Source organism: Nannospalax galili, unplaced genomic scaffold (assembly GCF_000622305.1).
Source record: "Nannospalax galili isolate Female #2095 unplaced genomic scaffold, S.galili_v1.0 scaffold1255, whole genome shotgun sequence".
Classification (NCBI taxonomy): Eukaryota; Metazoa; Chordata; class Mammalia; order Rodentia; family Spalacidae; genus Nannospalax; species Nannospalax galili.
The window spans coordinates 1,688,631-1,705,277 of NW_008336359.1; the positions used below are offsets into that span (position 1 = coordinate 1,688,631).

Consider the following 16,647-nt stretch of genomic DNA (forward strand, 5'->3'; position numbering starts at 1 on the left):
TGTAAGCTCAAATAAACTCTTCCTTCTATAAATTGCTTGGGTCAGTGTTTCTATCACAGCAACAGAAAAGTGACTAATACAAAGATGAAGAGCAAAAATCTCTGCTGAGCGTGATAGCACACGCCTTTAATCCCAGCACTTGAGAAGCAGAGGCAGGCAGATCTCTGTGAGTTCAAGGCCAGCCTGGTCTACGTAGTGAGTTCCAGGCCAGCTGGGGCTACAGAGACACCCTGTCTCAAAAAGGCCAAAAAGGGGGGAGGGGGCGGCAAAATCTCCCACCCTTAATTTCAAAACTGCTACAGGGGAAGTGAAGCCATTTGCATGATTTTCAGAGCTTCCCAGGTTATTTTGAGGAGTATGATAGTTAATTTTCATTGTCATTCCAGAAAAACACCCGTGGATACTGTCTATGAAGGCTTTCCAAGGAGGCATTGCTGAGGGAGGAAGACCAACCCTGCATGTGGGCTGTACCTTTCCACAAGCTGTGTTCCTGGACTGAGTAAAAAGGAAAAAATTGCTAAGTACTAGCATTCATCTTTCTCTGCTTCCTGACTACTGACACAGTAGGACCAGCCACCCATGCTATCCCTTCAAGCCATTCCCACTATGATGGACTGTACCCTTCCATTGTTAAGTTGCTTTTGTCACAGCAATGAGAAGAATAATACAAGGGACATCCATAGCTGAAGATTAGCAATCCATATGCAGACATAGGACGAGAAACCACAGAACAAAAACAAAGAAAAAATACTAAAATAACTAGAAGGAAACAATACTACATGTAAAAAAAAATATCAACCTACATAGCAGACTATTCAACAACAGAAGCTGAAAGAAAAATGAATGGTACCTACAAAGTGCTGAGGAAGTTACTGGTAACCTAGAATTCAACAGTCAACTATCATTCAGTAGTGGTAGTAAAATACAAATTTTAAGTAAAAGTTTGAGTTACCACTTACAGAACTATACCCCAGATGATATACTGGACCTAAAGTAGACTAAGACGCACAAGAAATTCAAAACGTGAAAACTAAACATGACCTATGGGCCTGCAAGATGGCTCAATAGGTAAAAGTACTTGCCAACAAGACTGATAAACTGAATTAGATTCCTGGAATCCACAGCTGAAGGACAGAACAGATTTCCAAAAGTTGTCCCCATCACAGACGGACGGACAGACAGACACACACACCCACACAAATTAAAAAAACAGAGCACAATAAAACTGTTGTTAAACTAAGGCTTTTACTTTTCTTTTCCTAAGTAATCACCCAGAATATAAGTCTTTCTGATCATCTATCCCATTAATTCATAAGCAGAACTGGACACACAAAGTAACCAGAGGGGTTTTCTGTTGTTTGTTTGAAGTTCAAGGGCAAATTTAGTAGACGGAGGTTTTAAAATAAAAACAAATACCTGACCTCCACAAGGATTACTGCAACCTGGGAATACAAGCAGAATTTTGTTTCTTTGATGTACTGGGGATTGAACCTAGGGCCTTACACATGCTAGGCAAGTGATCTACCACTGAACTATGTCCCCAACCCACAAAAAGAAAAGTGTTTTAAACCCACCAGATTAAGAAAATAATCAGGCTTAAAATCCTCAAATTCAGGGCTGAAGAAATGGCTTGGTGGTTAAGAACACTGACTGCTCTTACAGAGGACTTGGGTTTGGTTCTTAGCACCCACATGGGAGCTAACAACCATCTGTGACTCCAGTTCCCAGGGATCCTACACCTTCTTCTGGCCTCTGTGACATGGGTGCACTTATATACATGCAAACCAACATTTATATACATAAAATAAAAATAATTTTTTAAAACCCTCAAGTTCCTGGAAACTTGTAGAAATACAAATGATTACGATATATACCAGAACTACTGAATCAGGGAACTGTCCCAACAATTGTTTCCTTTTGTTTTCATGGTACTGGCAATTAAGCCCAAGATCAGAGGCCTTACTTATTTTATTTTGAAATGAAATCTTAAATTGTTCAAGCTGGTCTCAAACTTGCTATCTGCCTGCTTCAGCCTAGAGTATGGTTAGGAGAAGCTGGGACTATAAGCATTTGCCTCCAAACCCCATTGCTGCAATGTGGTTTTGTTATATTTTAGACCCAACAACAACTGTGTTTTAACAAGCTTCTCCAGTAATTCATTCCTATTCTTCCTCCTCCTCTTCGTCCCTCTCCTCTCCTCTCCTTTCTTTTATTTATTTATTCATGTATTCCTAAGTATGTGTTATATCCACACACATGCACAAACTAACCCACACGTATGTTATAGAGGACAGAGGTGGATTTTATGTGTCTTCCTCTATTACTCTCCATTTTCTGAGAAAGGCTCTCTCAACTGAATACAGAACTCTCAGTTTTGGTTAGACCTGGCCACCAAGTCCCGCTTTAATGTGGGTTCTGAGTACTGAATTCAGGTCCTCATGGTTGCACAGCAACCACTGAACTATCTCCCCAGGCCCTTCTCCAGTGCTTCTAATGTGAGATCAGCTTTAAGTCTGCTTTAGTCTCAATGCCCATACTATTCTATTCACATGTTCACATTAATGAATTCCTTGTCTACAAAATCTTTCTAATTAATCTTTCAGATGGCTATACAAGTTGGTGGAAACAATTTTTAAAAATTAAAAAAGAGGGGCTGGAGAGATTGCTCAGCGGTTAAGAACACTGGTTGTTCTTGCAGAAGACTCGGGTTCAAATCGCAGCACCCACATGGCAGCTAACAACTGTCCGTAACTCCAGTTCTAGGGGATCCAACAGCCTCTTCTGTCCTCCACAGGCATTGCATGACAAGGGTGCACTTACCTACACACAGGCAATACACACACATAAAATAAAAATAAAATATATTTTTTTAAAAATTAAGAAAGAATTGTTCCAATTTTCATTTTATACGTATGAGTGTTTTGCCTGTATATATGTAAGTGCACGTGTGCATGCAATACCTGCAGAGGCCATAAGAGGACCTCGATTCCCTTGGAACTAGATTTATAGATGGTCATTAGCTACAATGTAGATGGGAACCAAAACCAAGTCCTCTGCTAGAGCAACCAGTGCTCTTAATTACTGAGCTATCTTTCCAGCCTAGTTCCCCCTTTAAAATTCTTTGGAGGGGACCAATTCTTAGGCATTAAATTTCTCTGAATTAAATTTTTTCCATCTTTTTTCCTTAGCTGACGGTTTCCACTTCTCCTATGTTCTCACACAGGACTTTTACTATAAACCATAGCACGTAAGAACAATGAAAATGATATTAAAGCCCATGGAAAGGAAGTATCTGGGAAAAAATGAAAACTCACCATACACACCTGCAGAAGTAGAACTGTTCATGGTAGAAGGTCCGTTAATGACACCAGAAGAAAGAAGCTCATCAGATCCCCGCTGAAAAGCAAAATCAATGCTCAGTTAATAAAACAGGTTTTAGGTAATGATTTATATATACTATTAAATTATTAAAAGTAGCCGGGCATGGTGGCACACACCTTTAATCCCAGCACTCGGGAGACAGAGGCAGATGGATCTCTGTGAGATCAAGGCCAGCCTGGTCTACATAGTGAGTTCCAGGGCAGCTGGGGCTACAGGGAGACCCTGTCTCAAAAAGACCAAAAAAAAAAAAAAAAGAATAAATAAAAATTAAAAGTTTAATATTTTATTTTAGCATTTATTTAAAAGAAAGTCCTTGAGAATAACAAAATCTAAGGTTGGAAACAAACTATGTGATAAGGAAAAATTACAGCACATTCCATGAATTACTTTTTTTTTGGGGGGGGGGTCTTTTTGAGACAGGGTCTCCCTGTAGCCCCAGCTGCCCTGGAACTCACTATGTGGACCTGGCTGGTCTTGAACTCATAGAGATCCGCCTGCCTCTGCCTCCCAAGTGCTGGGATTAAAGGAGTGTGCCACCATGCCCATCGAATTAAATTATTTTAAAAAATCAACAACAGGCCGGGGCATGGTGGCGCATGCCTTTAATCCCAGCACTCAGGAGGCATCATCTAAGATGTTGAAACATTTAAGAGACAACAATTTTGATACCTTTCCTAAATATATCTACATTCAAATAATCTGTTTATATATTCTAAGAATCTTGACTTTTAATACCCATTTTTGAAAACAGAACACAAAGACAATTTAAACATATACTGGCCAAATTCTTTAATTAGTTATTTTTGCACCATTAATCCTAAAAATTATCTTTGGAGTGTACCCACCTTTCCCTCCCTCTCCTTCCCTTCCCCCTTCCTCCTCCCCTCATTTCTTTCTTTGAGATATGTCTCCCAGTGTAGCCTGGGTTGTCCTGGGAACTCTGTGTACAGTACACCAGGTAGTCCTTGAGTGCTGGGGTCAAAGGACCTCCTGGAGTGTACTACTTTTTAAGTAATCCTTTAAATTTACTCTTTTCAGGTAAGAGTTGTGTTTGTTTTGTAGTGTTAGGGATTGAATCCAGGACCTTGTGTGTGCTCAGCAGAGGTCCTACCACTCAGCTACAGCCCCACATTGCCTTTTTGATACAGGGTCATATTATGTAGCCAAGGCTATATATATGTTGACATCTCTATCCTCTTGTTTTAGCCTCCTAAGTGCAGGGATAACATGTATGTGCCACCATTACTATACATACCTCTTACACCAAGAATTCTGCCCTACTTCCATACCTGAAGTCTCAATGCCAAAAGATAGCACACAAGTCTTTCCATTATAATTCAAAATACATTACCAAGATTTTAGAAAGATAATATGGCATACAAAATCCAAAACCAATCGGTTTCATATTAATCATTTTTGTTCTCAGTCAATTTTTTTTTTGGGGGGGTGTATTTTTGAGATGGTGTCTCCCTGTAACCCCAGCTGTCCTGGAACATACTATGTAGACCAGGCTGGCCTCGAACTCACAAAGGTCTGCCTGCCTCTGCCTCCCAAGTGCTGGGACTAAAGGCATGCGCCACCATACCCAGCTCTTGGTCAGTTTTTATAAGCATTTTGAGGGCAGACTAGTGTCACATGCCTTTAATCCTAACACTCCACTCTGGAGGCGGAGGCAGAGGCAGGCAAACCTCCGAGTTTGATGTCAGCTTGTCTACACAGTAAGTGCCAGGCCAGCCAGGCCTACACTGTGAGACTGTATTTTTTTTTTAAGTATTTTGGTTCATTCAGTGATAAAACTTAAATCGAATAATCCTATATTTATATATTAGAATAGTACTACAACAAATATGTTTTCTATAAAGGCACTTTTATTTTCGTGAATCACTGGTATGTGGGTGCCTGAGGCCAGAAGAGGGAGTCAGATCCCCCAGAGTTATAGGTGGCTGTGAGCCACCACGTGGATGCTAGGAACCAAACTTGGGTCCTCTGGAAGAGCAATGTGTACTCTTAACCACTGAGTCATCTCTCTGGTCCCTACAACAAATACTGCATGTCTCTTCAGACATGGTACTCAGACCACATCTAAGAAAATGTTTTAGCTCTTCTGAAGAAGGACTAACCTCCAAAGTGTCTGCATTAACAGAAACACAATTATTTTAAATATTTCTTGTCTTAAGCATCTAGAAATTACTCCCCATGGCTCTTTTCCACTACCAGTTTACAAACACATCTCTGGAAGAGAAAGGAATTAAATAACCAAGCAGGATGAAAGAAAACTGGAAATCCCAACGCTACAAAAAAGGCCACAATTAAGGCCACACTTAAAGCATACGTTTTCCTGCTTAGTTCTGAAATAAAGATCTAACTATGCTTTGTAACTTGATAATAAATGAACTTTGAAGTACACTGTCCACCTGTAGATAAAGTTAGATTTCTATGTTTTAAATATAGTAATAATTTATTTATCAACATGGTTTTTAAATATGAGAAAATTTGGTAAAATTTATTTTACTAATAGATGTATCTTCTACATACATGTGACTTTAGTATCAATATTTTTCATCTGAAAATAATAGTTTAGTAAAAGGCACTCAGAACCTGTTTTGCTAAAAAACAATTATTCCTCACTGGGACCCACAAGGTAACTAGGTAACTAGGATAAAAGCCTGGAATCTCTCTCCCTTCACTGTGCAACTGCACTACTCATTTACTCAGCACATAGGCATTTTAATCACTATGTAGAAACCAGTAATACCTAACCCTCAAGGATGAAAGCACAAAGGTAAGAGTACCTGAGGCATCTTACTGTCACAGCTTTTATAATGTCCTATTCCAGATCCCAAAAAGGTACCTAAAAGTCTCCAGTCCATGTCCTAAACCTGTAGCCCTCTTGGAGCCCAGAAATAGAACCTAAGACAAACCAAGCCCCAGATGAGAATAATTATCCATGATGGCAAGGCAACATCCTGGAGCATGACTAATTATCTCCTAAGAAGCAGCTTGTCCCCTGGAGTAGTAAGGCTCCTCTGACCAGCTAGCAGAACCAGAAGTGAGATAATAATCAAGCAGACCACACTTTGATCAGCAGTGCTTACCTATGCACACCTCTTGTCTCCACCCATCACCATTCTTCCTTTATTTAAACCTAAAGTTCCTATAAGTAGCCCAAAGATGGGCATGGGGACTTCTGTTCCTCTTTCTGATGAATATTAAATCTCTTTTCTTTTCTCTGGTTCTCACAATTGCTCATCTCTTTAATTCACATAAATGAGACAGCAATCTAGCCTGCTGAGATGCCAGATCAAAATTTTTGCATTAAAATTCTAGAAATCAGCCGGGTGTGGTGGCACACACCTTTAATCCCAGCACTCAGGAGGCAGAGGCAGGTGGATCTCTGTGAGTTCAAGGCCAACCGGGTTTTCATAGTGAGTTCCAGGACAGCTGGGGCTACAGGGAGACCCTGCCTCAAAAAAAGACCAAAAAATAAAAGAATATTTTTCTAACATATTCAATCAGCAGAGGAAAATATGTTTAATCTTACTAATTATCAGGGACATGGTTAAGTTAAAAACATGACAAAATACCATCACTCTGAAAAAGCTGGCAATATCGAGTTGTTAGAAGATGCAGGAACAAAATCTTAGAATTAAATGGGACTTAAACTGGTACAATTTGGTAGACCTATAAATTGGAATAACTTGTAAAACTATTCAATTTACTAAAGCTGAATATCCAAGTATCCTTATGTGATCTTCCCCTCTGCATAGAGCTTAAATGCTTACTTACATACACCTACGCATGAGAAGTACTGTTCCCAGCAGCACTGTTCATACTAGTGAGGCTAGAAACAACCAAACACCATCAAGTATACAATAAATACTTGTATATACATGCAATGATTATACAGGATCAAGAATAAATTATTGCCTCCTAGAATAGGAAAATCTCAAACATTCAAAGATTACAGAAAATACATTCTGTTACATTTGCATTTATTACTATTTCTTTTGTGTGTGTGATATATGCATGTGTGTGCAAGAGTCAGTTCTCTCCTCACAAGAGAACAAAACAGGAGAAAAAAAACTGCCTCACAGATGAACAAATTAACAGTATTACCAAGAAGGTCTTAACAGGCTGAAAAACAAAGACATCATGTGGTGAGAGTAGAGGGAGGACAGCACTGGATCAACAGTCTCCTTAGAAACACATGGTCAATTTACATAAGTCCAGCAATTTCCTGTGGACTGGTCAGCTTTCTGACTAAGTCAACACACCAATCGGCTTCATCTGCCTCAAGTATCAATTATTGAAGCTCTCTCCTACTGAAAAACATTTAAATACATAGGGCAAATAAAGCAAAGAAATGCTGTAATTAAGCAGTACAAATGAAATGTCTCATCAAATTTGATGGGAATTGGTTTTATCTGCAATTAATATGAGAGTGCTTCTATGATTAAAATAAAACAACAACCACGCAACTGAGAAATAGCCCCTTGAAGTAATATGTAAGGAAGATTTTGAAACTAAAACTTTCAACTTCAGATCACACCTAACATGCATATGAAATTCTAGAATATCATTTGTTTTAGACTATCAAGATACTATGACCATAAAGTGGCTATCAAAAAAGTAACTTCAAGGATTTAATTTTTTCTTTAAATTAACAGAATCTTAAAATATTGAAATTAATATCCAAGCGCTATTTTCAACCAAGGCAAATTTCCTAGCAGATGGGCTAACAACCTTGTGTGAAAACTTTCAACAAGAGAAAATTCATGTTTATCCTGTTGTTACTAAGCTGCTCCATAAACAGGGATAAAAGTCGTGTTATATGGATTGTTACTTTATATTTTTGTCTCCTCATTAGCATCTCCTTACTTCCCACTTTTCCCCAACCTCTGCCAGTCCTAGTCAGGGACCTGGGCCTCAGCACTAGCTCTACTCAGTTATTTTTAAGCCCCCCTGACCCTTGCCTGGCCCAGCTGATTAGTCTCCTTTATATCTTCCTCCACAGAACCTACATTTTACATGTAATCTATATTTAAAGTAAACAAGCAAACAAAAAAACAAAGAGGTAAGGAAATAAACAGAAGAATGAGGTTTTCAGATTGTGAGTCACTACATACAACTTCGAGTATTTTTTTTAATTAACATTTAAGCCTTTTAACATTTACTCTTCCAAAGCCTTTCTATAACCCAAAACAGATTCTACACCCCCACCCCCTTAGGTGTCCTAGAACTCCCTTATGTAGTCCAGGCTGGCATCGAACTCACAGAGATCCGCCTGCCTCTGCCTCCCGAGTGCTAGGATTAAAGGCGTGCACCACCATGCCCGGCTACAAAACCAATTATTTAATTGAAGCTATGAAAAAGAGGCAGTATAATTGATACTACTAAGTTCATAACAAATGATTAAATTCATGCAATGAAATATTAGGTGATTATTAAAATAATGAAATATGGGCCAGTAAGATAGTTCAGAGGGTAAAGGTGCTTGCTGTCAACTAACTGACTTGAGTTCAATCCCTAGGGCCCACACAGTGGAGAAAACCGACTCCCTCAAGTTTTCTGATTTCCACACGCACATGTATGTCAAGCCAGGCATGGTGATCTATGCCTTTAATCCAGCACTCAAGAGGCAGAGGCAGAGGCAGATAGATCTCTGTGAGACTAAGGCCAGGCTGATCTATATAGCAAGTTCTAACTGTGTGGTTACAGGGAGACCCTGTCTCAAAAAAATAAAAATAAATAAATAAGGGTAAAATGTAATGATCTCCAAAAGATGAAGTTCCAGTATCTTTTTCAACTTTGTGAAACTAGAAAGAAGTTTTACTACTTCAGTAGACGGGAATCTAGGCTTCCATCTCTATGCTACAGAATAAACCAACTTCCAAATAATATACCTGCTAACCAAATACCATCTAGAATATTACTGAGATTATCTCAAAGTCAAATAGATACCTTCGAATATAAACAACATATGGGGCTCTGGAAACAAAGCTTTTTTTTTTTTTTTAAATTTTATGTGTATGCATGTATTGCCTGCATGTAGGTGAGTGTACCTGTGTTGTGCAATCAGTGCCAGTGGAGGACAGAAGAGGCTGTCGGATCCCCTGGAACTGGAGTTACGGGCAGTTGTTAGCTGCCATGTGGGTGCTGGGATTTGTACCCGGGTGTACCCGGGTCTTCTGCAAGAACAGTCAATGTTCTTAACTGCTGAGCCATCTCTCTAGCCCAGAAACAAAGCTTTTTAATTTAGCCCCTGTCACTTACCAACTACATAATCTAGGGTGCAGGCTTACAAGAATGTTGTAAATTTAGTATCTTCTTCTATAAAATTATTCTAATAGTGTAAGAGATAGGCAAAGTTACTTTTTAAATGACTTTGCACTGCAGATGGTAAGCTGAGAGCAGGTACTGGCCAAGGGGCATGCTAGGCTATTTTATCACTGAGCTAGACAAATCCCCCACACGCCCCAACCTTCTAAAAATTTTTCAATGGTCTTCCTAGTTGTCTGGCTGGCCTCAAAGTTGTAATCCTATTGCCTCAGCCTCATTGGAGCTGGCTACAGGTCTGTGCCACCATATCCAGCTCAGCATTTCTTTAATCTAGATGATATGAAGTCAGAGAGCTGTGTCACTAGCCAATCAGTAATTGAGAGATGTACTGAACTGTATCACTAATTATAGATTTGGCTATTTTTTCTTTCATTCCAAACTGCTTTCCAACTTTTCATGAAAATGCATGTGCCTGCCCCCGAGAAAATCTATTTTTAAGGCAGAAATCTTCTCTAAAAAGTGGCACAAGCCTTTAATCTGGTCAGGGACAGAGGGGCAGAGAGGGGATGAAAGGAGCAGAGAGGGGCAGAGAGAGGGACAGAGAGAGGGAGGCAGAGAGAGAGAGGCAGAGAGGCAGAGGCACAGGAGGATCTCTATGAGATCAAGGCCAGCTTGATTTACACAGGGAGTTCCAAGACAGCGGGGGCTACAGGGAAACTCTGGGTTAAAAAAAAAATTTTTTTTTTCGTGTGTATTGCTGGGACTCAAACTCAGCACCTTGTACATGTTAAGTGTACTAAAGCCAACGATACTCCAGATGAAAGATGAATTCTAAAAACTCAAGAGTGTTTGTTAGTTCAGCCTAGAAGGCAGGTCCTCATCAGTCACATGGTAGCACACATCTGTAATTCCAGCTAGTATGGATGCTGGAGCAGGAGCCAAATATAAAAATCATCATCATCATCATCATCATCAAAGTATTAGAAGATACAAGTGAATTCCTCTTATAATCCTCAAATGAAGGCAGCCTCACTATGACTTAAAATCCAGGGTTAAACAACAATAAATTCAGTCATCAAAAATCAAAATCATAAATCATTGGCTTGAGGCCCCTGAGATGGCTCAGTGGGTAAAAGTGCATGGTGCTAAACCTAATCTGAATTCAATCTCAGAACCCACATCATAGGAAGAACTGACTCCCACAAGTTGTCCTCTGAACTCCACAGACACAGACACACACAGACACACACACACACACACACACACACACACACACACAGACACACACACACAAATATTTTCTGAAAGTCTTGGTGGGGCAGAAAGCTTTACAACTGTTGGCAGAACTTGAAGGTGTCAGGGCAGCTGCTGCGGTCGTGCTGGTTGCAGGCCCCGAGCAGCAACAGCATGTAGGAATTTGACTCTGAAGATTTCTCTACATGGAGGATGAGGACTACGTGCCATCGGGTGAATATAGTGAAGACGACGTCAATGAATTAGTGAAGGAAGATGAAGTAGATGGTGAAGAGCAGACACAGAAAACTAAAGGGAAAAAAGAGGAAAGCCCAGAGCATTCCCGCCAGGAAGAGAAAACAAAGTGGCCTCTTGTTAGAAGACCAAGAGGAGGATGGCAAGGAAGAATCTGGAGGAAGTAGTGGAGAAGGTGAAGAGCACCTCGCGGAAGGAGGAAGAGAATGAATTGTGGGCCAGCTTCCTCAATGATGTGGGGCCGAAGTCAAAAGTGGCCCCAAGTGCACCGGTTAAGGCAGCAGAAGGGACTGAAGAGACAAGTTCAAGTAAATTGCTGGTCAAAGCAGAAGAGCTAGAGAAATCTAAAGAAACAGAGAAGGTGAAAATTACCAAGGTGTTTGATTTTGCTGGTGAAGAAGTGAGGGTGATGAAGCAAGTGGATGCTACATCTAAGGAAGCCAGCTCTTTCTCAAGCAAAATGAGAAAGACAAACTGCAGGGCAGCGCTCCTGCTCCCTGCTGGGTCCAGGATAAAAAGATCAAGTGGCATGAGCAGCCTTCTGGGGAAAATTGGAGCCAAGAAACAGAAAATGAGCACCCTTGAGAAGTCCAAGTTGGACTAGGAGAGCTTCAAAGAGGAAGAAAGAATTTGTGAAGAATTAGCCATGCATAATCAAGGGAAATAGGGGTACATTTAACGGAAAGCTTTTCTAGACCAAGTGGACCACAGGCAGTTTGAAATCGAGCGAGATCTCAGGCTGAGCAAAAAGAAACCTTGACATTTGGGGGAGAATCAGTAGCATCTTAATCCTGTTGACAATGTGAGCTTTTCTGTATCTGTAAACTATTTCTAGCATTTCATTATGTTTCCCACCAAAGCCTTTTTTCTACATTAAGTTGGTTTATCTTACTCTCACCTGGGTTCATTCATTTTACTTTTTAAGTTATCCTTAAATAAACTAGAAATTGGTCCTCTGTGAGGCTGGTAAAGGTGAAAAAAACACTAGAGCGGCATGTGGATCCCTGTAGGATTGAGACCAGCCTGGTCTAGATAGTGAGTTTCAGGTCAGCTGGGGCTACAGAGAGACCCTGTCTTGGAACAAACAAAAAAGATCTTCCCTACAGGCTGGAGAGATGACTAAGCGGTTGAGAGCATTGACTACTCTTTGCAGAGGACCCAGGTTCGATTCCCAGCACCAACATGGCGGCTAACAACTGTCTGTTACTCCAGTTCCAGGAGATCAGACACCCTCTTCTGACCTCTGGGGGCACTGCATGACACAGGTGCACTTACACACATGTAGGACCTACATGCATACACATAAAATAAAAATAATAAAAATATTTAAAAACATTGTTGCAGTTTTTAATGTATGTTTACCTCTTTTATTTTTATTTTACAAAAAACTTCTAGAAATAAAGAGCTCCTAGAAGTTAAGAAAATGACTGTACCAGGCAGGCATAATGGCACAAGCCTTTAATTGCAGCACTCAGGAGGCAGGGACAGACTGATCTCTGTGAGATACAGGCCAGCATGATCAATGTAGTGAGTCAGGCCAGCATGGTCTACATAGAAACCTTGTCTCTAAAAACTGGAGGGAGGAAGGGAGAAAACTGCATCAGCATAAAGTAAAAAACAGACTATCCCAGAGAAAATAAAACAAAAATACTCCTTTAAAATGTGTACCATCTTATTTATAAAAGAAATGTACTTAACATTTCTCACCTAAAAGAGGGACATAAATATGATTCTGACAGCAATTACTGAGTGAAATTAGGGAATTCAGAATAGTACAGTGTCAGAGGAGGTGAACAAGGTAGACACACCAATTTTTAACATAGCGATCCAATGTCTGGATTCTATTTTACAAATTACCTACATACATATGAAGTGATATATGCACAAGATTATTCATGAAATATTCATTAGAACAATATTGGAAATTTAAAAATTCATTAATTGAGGCCTTAATAAATAGCTGCTATATTGCTATATATTTAAATATCTTATAGCTGTTAAAAAATAAGACCAGCACTTGAGAGGCGGCGGATCTCTGTTAAGTTCGATGCCACCCTGGTCTACATGGTGAGTTCCAGAACAGCCAGGGCTACACAGGGAGACCTTGTCTCAAAAAAACACAAAATTACTCATCTTATCCAACTGTATCCCTATAGCCATTAAATAGTCTCTCCTTCTCCCATCCCCACCATTCTGTTAACCATTAGTCTGTTCTACACTTATATGAGAACAACTTTTTACTTTCTATACATAAATAGGAACATGTATGTGTTGTCTTTCTCTGCCTGAAATACTTCACTTAATGAAGTCTCCAGATCCAGTCACATTGCTGCAAATAAATTTCACCCATTTATGGCTGAATAATGTTCCATTTTGCATGTAATCACATTTTCTATAACCATTTATCTATCAACTGACCCTCAGATTGAGTCTGTATCCTGATTATAAATAATTCTTCAGTTAACATGCGAGTGCAGATGTCTCTGACATACTAATTTCAATTCCTTTGGATATATAGCTGATGAGGGTATAAGATCATTATTCAATTTCTAGTTTTCTGAGGAAGATGTAGAGTTTTCCATAATGGCTATACTAACTCATATAGTCACCAAAACTTTGTGAGTTCTCCTTTTTCATCATCTTCACCAGCATTTGTTATACTGTTTTTTTTTAAATAATTATTCTAACTAGGATGAAAGGACACTTCACTGTAGTCTTGATTTGCATTTCTCTGATTAGTCATGTTGTGCATTTTTCACATAATTGTTGGCTGTCTATATATTATCTTCAGAGAAATGTCTAGTCATGTCATTTGCCCATTTTAAAATCAGATTAAGGGAGGGTACAGTCATTACTATGCTTTCTGGAAATCCTTGGATAAATAGCTTGCAAACATTTTCTCCCATTCTATATGCTGTCTCTTCACTGTGTTGTTTCCTTTGTGCAGAAGCTTTCTGGTTTGATATAATCCTGTCATACTTTTGCTCTTGTTGTGTTTGGGGGAGGTCACATTCAAAAATTCTTTGCTCAGACCAATGGTCTAAAGCATTTCCTCTGTTTTCTACTAACGGTTTTGTAGTTTCAAATCCTATGTTTAAATGATAATCCATTTTGAGGAGATTTTTGTATGGGGTGAGAGACAGAGATCTAGCTTTCTTCAATATGGACATTCACTTTTTCCAGCGCCATTTGCCGAAAAGACTTTCCTTTCTGTAATGTTTGTTCTTGCTGCACTTGTTGAAAATTGACCGAGAATATACGGAAGCATTTCTGCATTCTCTATTTTGTTCTGTTGGTCTATCTAAGCCATTGACCCATGGGTTTTTAGCCTAGCTACTATCATTTTGGAGTATGTTTTGAAATTGGATATTGTAATGCACACCAGCTTTCTTCTTATTGCTCAGGACTGCTTTGTCTACTCAAGGCAGGTCTATACAAATTTCTCTGAATAATATATCATTAATATCTAGCAGGAATTGCACTGAATCTACAGAATGCTTTGAGTAGCATCACCATTTTAGTAAAATTAGTTCTTCCTATCTATGAATATGGGACGTCCTTTCCTTTTTTTTTCGGATTTTTATCAGTTTGTCTCAACAGTATTATTTAATATTGTAAGTCATTAATATCTTCAGTTAAATTTATTTATAGACTAGACATGGTGGCCTACGTCTTTAAACCCAGCACTTGGGAAGCAGAGTCAGGTGGATCTCTGTGAGAGCAAGGCCACGCTGGTTTACATAGTGAAATCCAGGCCAGCCAGGGCTACACAGTGAGACCCTGTCTCAATAAAACAATTTATTTATAGGTTTTCAGTGCCTTAAAAAAAAAACAAAAACAACTTAGGAATGGGATCCTTTTCTTGACCTCCTCAGCAATTGTTATCAGTGCATAAAAAGTGATTTGTTGTTGTTCCTACCCACCAACCTTCCTAAATGTGTTTATCAGTTCAGTTTTTGGAGTCTTTAGATTTTCTTCCACATAAAATCATGTCATCTACAAACGGTGATAATTTGGCTTCCTTCTTTCCTATGTAGATGCCCTGTATTTGTTTCTCTTGTCTTACTGCATTAGGTAAGAGTTCCAAAACTATACTAAACAGAGTGATGGAAGACTGATACCTTTGCTTGTTCCTGATCTTAGAAGAAGCAATTTCACCTTTTCTCCATTTGATATTGGTTATGTGGGTTTGTCATACTCTCCATATGATATTGGTTATGTGGTGAGTTACATTTCTCTTCCACCTAATGTTTTAAAAAGATTATTTTGCCAGGCGTGGTGGTGTATGCCTTTAATCCCAGCACTCGGGAGGCAGAGGCAGGCAGATCTCTGTGAGTTCAAGGCCAGCCTGGTCTACACAGTGAGTTCCAGGACAGCTTGGGCTACAGAGAGATCCTGTCTCAAAAAGACTGAAAAAAAAAGATTATTTTACCATGAATTAATGTTAAATCTTAGTAATTCCTTTTTCTGTTGAGATCCAAAGATGTTTATTCTTCATTCAACTGACATAAAAACATCCTTAATCCCAACACTTGGAAAATAGAGATCAGTAGATCTCTGAGTGTTCCAGGCCAACCTATTCTACACAGCCAGCTCCAGGCTAGCCAGGGCTGCATACTGAGACTCTATCTAATAAAACAAAACAGGCTGGAGAGATGGCTCACAGTTAAGAACACTGGCTGCTCTTGCAGAGAACCCGGGTTTGATTCCCAGCACCCACATGAAGGCTAACTGTTTCAGAGGAATCTGATACTCTCTTCTGACCTCTATGGGCACTGCATGACATAGGTGCACTTACCTACATGCAGGCAATACACTCATACACATAAAATAAAATTTTTTAAAAAATAAAACAGAACAAAAAGCTCACTCAATCATGGTATGTAATATCAATACATGATTGGTTGAACTAGATCAGTATTCTGTTGACCATTTTTGCATCTCTGCTCATGACACACTGGTTTATAGTGTTCTTTTTTGATAGGTCTGTGCCTCAATTTGGTTCAAGGTAATAGTTCCCACTATTATAATCCTTTGGAATAGTTTGAAAATTGGAATGAGTTCTTTAAGTGTTCGGAAAAAACTCACCAAGGATGAAGATGGCCCAGTTGGTAAAGTAACTGCAGCACAAGGATGAAGACATAATTAAATTTGGATTCCCAATGCATGTCTAGCACACACCTGCAATCCCAGTGCTGAAGCGGTGGTAACTAGAGGATCCCTGGGGCTTGCTGGGCAGACAGTCAAGCCAAATGGGCAAGCTCCAGGTTTAGTGAGAGACCCTATTTCAAGAAATAACTGAAGAAAAAGATACCTTATGTTAACCTCTGGCCTCCAATGCACATGTGCACACATACACGCACACACCCCTCACTACAGAAACTACACGATCCTGGGCTTTTCTTTGCTAGAATTTTAACACTGATTCAATGTTGCTACTTGATTATTTGTCTTTCCAGGTGTTCTATGGCCTCATGGTTTGATTCTGATAGGTAATAT

At 39.4% G+C, this 16,647-nt stretch overlaps 1 protein-coding gene and 1 pseudogene across 5 annotated transcripts in view; one reads left to right on the forward strand and one right to left on the reverse strand.

The window, feature by feature from the left end:
* Ptbp3 (polypyrimidine tract binding protein 3) overlaps nucleotides 1–16,647 on the reverse strand; it is a 117,569-nt gene that overhangs the window by 80,756 nt on the left and 20,166 nt on the right. For 3 of the 5 annotated variants that reach the window (XM_017797629.2, XM_017797628.2, XM_029562530.1), the window contains one exon: nucleotides 3,315–3,396. In XM_017797629.2, the coding sequence (XP_017653118.1) occupies nucleotides 3,315–3,345 (31 nt within the window). In that variant the 5' untranslated portion in view covers nucleotides 3,346–3,396. Of the gene's footprint in view, nucleotides 1–3,314; nucleotides 3,397–16,647 lie in introns of those variants that run through there. The other 2 variants (XM_029562528.1, XM_029562529.1) reach the window with 1 other exon arrangement.
* LOC103732536 lies at nucleotides 11,107–11,967 on the forward strand (annotated as a pseudogene).